Here is a 5822-nt window from a genome sequence, read left to right as displayed (position 1 = left end):
ACACACACACACACACACACACACACACACACACACACACACACACAATAAAAAAATTTACCGTTTTTGTGTAAGTGGCATTTCTTCCAAGAGTTGAAGACATTTTTGTTATTTGTTCCTGCATCTTATTTCTAAGTCCAAAATACATATGCTTAACATCAGTTGAAATAAAACAACTCAGTTGTAAAAATTCTTCTTTTCCAATAGTGGCTGGTTCATCTTCGGATTCAGTACATTTCAACTCATAATCAAATATACCCCCAAAGTATTGTTCAATAAATGATCTTGGTTTACAGGATTTACTATTATCTTCTGACACATCTGGATTGTTCTGTTACAAATATACAATGCTTCCAATGATGATTTTATAATTACAAATAAATAAGTAGTAATATAATTTAAAAAAAAAAGATTTAAAAAATTGCTAACATATAACATGTTTAATAACCTTTGCGGGCAACTTTTGTTGCAACATTCTAATTAACTCTGTCCAACATTCATTTGCATCTTGTTGCTGAAATACACCCTGTTCAGTTTTTTCTGCGAATCTTGGAAAAGCCAAATGTAACATTTGAAGCAAAACAAGTGGTGCTCTAGCTGTTCCTTTATCCATATTATCATATAAATCCCTTAATGATGCAGTTATACTTTGTGCAGTTATTGATAAACTCGCACCTGTAGTCCAACCTCCTGAAAAAATTTTCAAGGCTTCTCGTAATTCTGGTACAGTTTTTAAACATTGTACCGTTGCATTTAGATAACATGTATTGCCAAGGTTAAGTAAACCAGATGGTAAATCTAAAGCAGTAGCTAATTCAGCTTCATTCATATCTTCCAAGAACACTGGCTTTTCCATTGGCTCTATTGGTACATCTTCCTCCTTAGAACCCATCATAAGTATTGTGACACCCTAAAATCAACAATGAATCATAAATCTTTTATTAAACATTATATGCTAAGCTAGCTATAATTATTTATTATTACATCTTTAAGTTTTAGATTGCCCCAATCATCATCTTTAAGTGTCATTCCTTTTAGCATAACTTTTTGTCTCTCTGGTTGAACCCCAGTCAATGCGAAAAGCTGTGCTTTAAATAATATTGGATCTTCCTCGGTATTAACTTCTACATTAGAAAAGAGCTCTTTGCCCCATTTCACTTTAACTGAAATATATTGACAATCTGAATAAAAATGAATGAAATTATAAAAATACGACAAATTAGATGAATACAATTGTAAAATAATTTTTCAAAATCTTTCACTACAATGTTTAAAACTTTAATTGATGATAATATAATACAAGTAATATCACACATAAATAAAATAAAATTAGATACAGATAGTCTAAGTTACATTACAAAGTTCAGTGTACAAATTAAGAATTAAATTTTGTTAGACTGTTTTATCAATTATAACTACATATATTTCAGATTATATTTTCCACAATAAATTTTAGAATAAAATTACATTAGTTATTTTTAAATTGACACGTATTATATAGCTAAAAAGATATATTGCCTGCTGTGTTCGATTATCGAATAAGAATATAAACTTTTAGGTTAGAGACTCTATTTTGATCGAATACATACTTGTGTATTGAGGCATATTTATTCCTTTTGACAGCAACTTATTAATATGTTATACCTATAAGATATTGAATTAATGTAAAATTTTTTTTTTAGTAATAATTAAGTAATCACAAAGTGCTAAGTCAGATTCGTGATACTTACATATATCAAACATGTGTCGCGGTATCACCATCAACATATAAGCTGCGTTCCACTTAACACTCGCAACCAAAGTGGAAGGGATAACATGAGGTCTATTTTCTGTGGCTAAACCAATGTACACTTTTGAAACTTAAAGTGAAATAGGTATATGTTTTGTGGATGTGTCTCCACATATATTCGCTACAGTTTGATATTTGTCGAAAGTGAGAAAGAAAATTCTAGTACAGTCTAGTGCAGGAACAGAAAACAGACCAATGGTATGTGCAATTTGCATCTGCCTCTGAATCTTTGCCGTCTCTGCATGAATGTCGATAAGATTTTGTGTACAATAGAAGGAATAAGGAATAAGGAATTGGGAATAAAGAATAAATGATTTCAACTCATCAGAAACCGTATATTCCGATGTATCTATAATTTCTGATAGGTTAGAATCGTTTATTCTTTATTCCTAATTCCTTCTATTGTGCGCAGGGCCTAAGAGACTAATAGCTCCAGTACACCAGCGCGATATTAGTCTGAATTATAGTATACTTTTAGAATAAGAATCGGTAAAGCTGTACGCTCATTGGATATCGCGCGATGAACATCGCGCTGGCACAGTACATACAGTAGCGCAACTCCCTGTCGTACCTTTGTTAGTGCTGGCTAAAATGGAGTGCGCATGCGTAAAATAAGCAAGTTGTTCCGTCTCATTTCCTCCCTTTTTTTATTGTTCTTTCTCTTTCTTTCTTTATTTAAATAAGCATTTCAATGTTCCACTTAAACATTTGTTTTTCAAACATACATGGTTCAGAGTAGAAATTTAGAGGAAAGTATTACGTGTATTGTCCATTTGGTGAAATGTTGTGTGAGAAATCTCGAGAGATTGTTGAATTTTTGTGAAAAAGTGATAAAATGAAAAAGTGAACAAAATGTAACATAGAAAATCGAGCAAAAAGGATTTCTTTTTATTTATTGTATTTTAAATTTATTTTTTGGACATACATATATATAAATTTTTTTTATATCTCTTAGATTTCTCATAACATTTTCATAGATATATAATTACATAATATTTCTTTATATAAATATACTGTAAGACAGCAACACGATCACGTGTATAACTTCCGAAAACCGCAAGGCTCCGAAAGAGAAAAGGATGTAGTCAGGACTTCTCCGAAGCAGGGATAATCTAAGACACTCCTTGGGAGGAAAGGGCGTATCATTCGCTAGTGATATACGATATTCACTATATGAAGCACACACTTTATTCAAAGTCTGGTAACGGACTATATCCTGTACAAAGGAATCATTCAGGATTTCGCTCTTTCTACCTCACTATCACAAATCAACCAATCCCGACAGGGTATTGTCGATAGGCCAATCACAAGGCATGACCAATTGATAATGGCGGGTGATCGGAGCGCTGCCAGTGATGAGGCGCGAAAACTAAACTTATAATTTATGACTGAAGGAGCTATCTTACAATACATTTTTAAGTTAATTTACTATTTTTCCTAATATTTTTCTATATTTTCTTTTTATTTTTCAATATGTTTACAATTTATTTTTATTAATTTTTATTAAGTTCAGATTATTTCATTGTAACAGTAGGTTTGTTCATTTATATACGTGCATGCTCTAATATGTTTCTATAACAGCTCTTATTTACTCCAACGCATTTGTTGGAGTGCGACGTAAATAAATCTAGTGAGTTTTAACAGAGCGAAAAAAGAATGAAAAGAGAAAGAAATTTAGATGGTAACCTTGGCCACAGTACATACAGTAGCGCAACTCTCTGTTGGTCCACTTTTGATGATAGTATTGGCCAAAATGGAGAACGCATGAGTAAGCAAGTTAACTAGGCGTTGCCATGATTATTAGCTAAACTTCTGTCTCTTTTCATCACATTTGAACGGCTTGTTTTTGGACGACCAGTGTGTTTGGCGTCTCCAACTGATCCAGTCTCCCTGAATTTTTCAATTAATCTCTTCACAGTTGTCGAAGTTAAAACACTATTCCGACCATATTTTGTATGAAATTTTCGAACTGCGGCCGCCAAACTTTCATTATTTTTGAAATATTGTTCAATAATGAACACACGTTGTTCTATCGTGTAACGCTCCATTTTCACTAACCCTAAACTGTCAGCTGTTAAATTGTTTTTTTTTTGGGTTGCCAACACTTTACTGCACAAATGGCGGCAAATTCAAATCTTGCGTTAATTTTGGGACACCCTTTAGTACTTGTTTCCGATCTCACACCTTACGCGCTCGACCACGTCAATTTCTTGCGGATCGAATTTATGACCGTGGTACATAACACGAATCATAAACAATTAATCTCTCGTCAACTATTACGTTTTGATACGATTTATAATATTCTGGATTAATGGGAGAGGTATATGATTATTACAATTTATTAAAATTTATGTTATCTAGAGCGTTCTCACGCCCCCATGATCTCTTGATATACGGTTGGCCTGATGCCGAGACTGTCGAGAGCCGAGACAACATATTTCGGTCGGCTCGATCGGCTCGATGCTTGAGTGACAGCAAGGTTCTCTTTCGTTCTCAGCGCGCCGACAAGACAAGCAATAAGAATGTAGTACAAAAAGGACAGAGCGATATAGTCGGCACGCTTCTAACTAACCAAGTCACACGGACACGGGCTCATGCTTGTGTTACTACCGGTTGTGCTGCCGATCAGTAGTGCTGATCGCGTGTTGCAAGCGGCCCGGAATTCGCATCACTGGTACGGTCGCGCATGATGACGCGCGCGTAATATGATACCGCAGAGATAGAAAGAAATGGTAGAGAGAATAAATAATTTTGAACACAGAATTAATCTATATATATTTATTCATTTATTTTACTCTAAACGTATACAATATATTTATTTATTTATTTATTTAAATCTATATATATTTTTGTCATATTTTTTATGAATGTTGAATTCGCCTCTGCTCCATCACAAAAGTGACGTCATCATCATTATCATTCTCATTGTCCTTTCGTCTTTTCAGTCGATTTCCAGTCTCGCCAATATCCCCCTATAATCGGCGCATCCTCTCCATCAACACATCAAAAAACTGATTCAGTCTCATGATGACATCAACCGTGCTAAGTCTGGAGAAGAAAAATATAATTTGAAATTAACGTGCAGAATAACGTCTCAGAACTGTTTTTATCGTTTAAAATAACATTAGAAGATTAGTATTATATATCAATTTTTCTTTCTCTCAAAATAATCTAATAATATATCATCGCTGGTATCCAAGCTGAGATTTAATCCGTCGGGTTGTTCGACAGCTCTACCCTCTGCTTGAACGTTTAGCGCACCCTCGCTTAAATAAGCCGCTTTTTCTAGCAGTAAACGGATCTGCATGTTTATGTATGCGGTATATTTAACCAAAGTGTTGATGTTATTGATAGATTGATTGATTGATAGTATCTCTCACATAAACTTGACAAACAGACTGACAGATTGATTGACTGCGGGGCTGTGCGAGATTTTATATAGTAAAGATGTTCGTGGAACATGATACCATTCCGAGAAAAAGAATAATGTCTCGGTCAAAAGTTTACATCTCAGTTGAAAACTATATCACGCGATCGAACGGTCTCAAGAATAAACTTCAGCATTTTTATCAGTTACAATTAGATCATCAATTATTAGATTGTCATAATCAATATATCAGTGGCAAAAAATACAATGCCTCGAATAAAAGCGTATGCCTTAGTCAAAAGTATACGAGAAGATGTCGCGCTCAAAAGATTCCACCTCAGCATTTTGTTGCTTGCAGCGCTTCGCATTAAAGCGCAATTAAACGTATATCTATTGAACAGCTATCGGACTGATATTTAATAGCTGTAAATAGCTATCAGACTGATATTTAACAGTTATAAACAACTATCCGACTGATATTTTAAAAAGCTATCGACCCATTTTTGTTCCAGGTTTTGTTCTATATTTTTTTTATAGTTAAAATAGCTTTTTCAAATCTAATGTATAATTTTAAATTATTAGAAAGTGGCTAAAAAATTTACAAAGGTTAAATAATAAAGAGCATACAGCCACAATTAAAGATGTAAATAAGTTATATATTATTTA

The 5822-nt window shown here is 33.5% G+C and overlaps 1 protein-coding gene across 3 annotated transcripts in view; it reads right to left on the bottom strand.

Annotated features, from left to right (window-relative positions):
• The window catches only part of LOC108752119 (ubiquitin carboxyl-terminal hydrolase 14), a 7181-nt gene extending 5164 nt beyond the window's left edge, over positions 1-2017 (bottom strand). Inside the window, exons 1-5 of one of the 3 annotated variants that reach the window (XM_018492750.1) lie at positions 1731-2017; positions 1590-1644; positions 985-1181; positions 449-910; positions 62-331 (exon numbers count right to left, since the gene is read on the bottom strand). In XM_018492750.1, the coding sequence (XP_018348252.1) occupies positions 62-331; positions 449-910; positions 985-1181; positions 1590-1605 (945 nt within the window). In that variant the 5' untranslated portion in view covers positions 1606-1644; positions 1731-2017. Of the gene's footprint in view, positions 1-61; positions 332-448; positions 911-984; positions 1182-1589; positions 1645-1730 lie in introns of those variants that run through there. The other 2 variants (XM_018492752.1, XM_018492751.1) reach the window with 2 other exon arrangements.
• Between the last annotated feature and the right edge of the window lie 3805 nt (positions 2018-5822).

This window comes from Trachymyrmex septentrionalis, unplaced genomic scaffold (assembly GCF_001594115.1).
Source record: "Trachymyrmex septentrionalis isolate Tsep2-gDNA-1 unplaced genomic scaffold, Tsep1.0 scaffold55, whole genome shotgun sequence".
Taxonomy (NCBI): domain Eukaryota; kingdom Metazoa; phylum Arthropoda; class Insecta; order Hymenoptera; family Formicidae; genus Trachymyrmex; species Trachymyrmex septentrionalis.
This window is presented reverse-complemented; position numbering and strand designations above follow the sequence as displayed.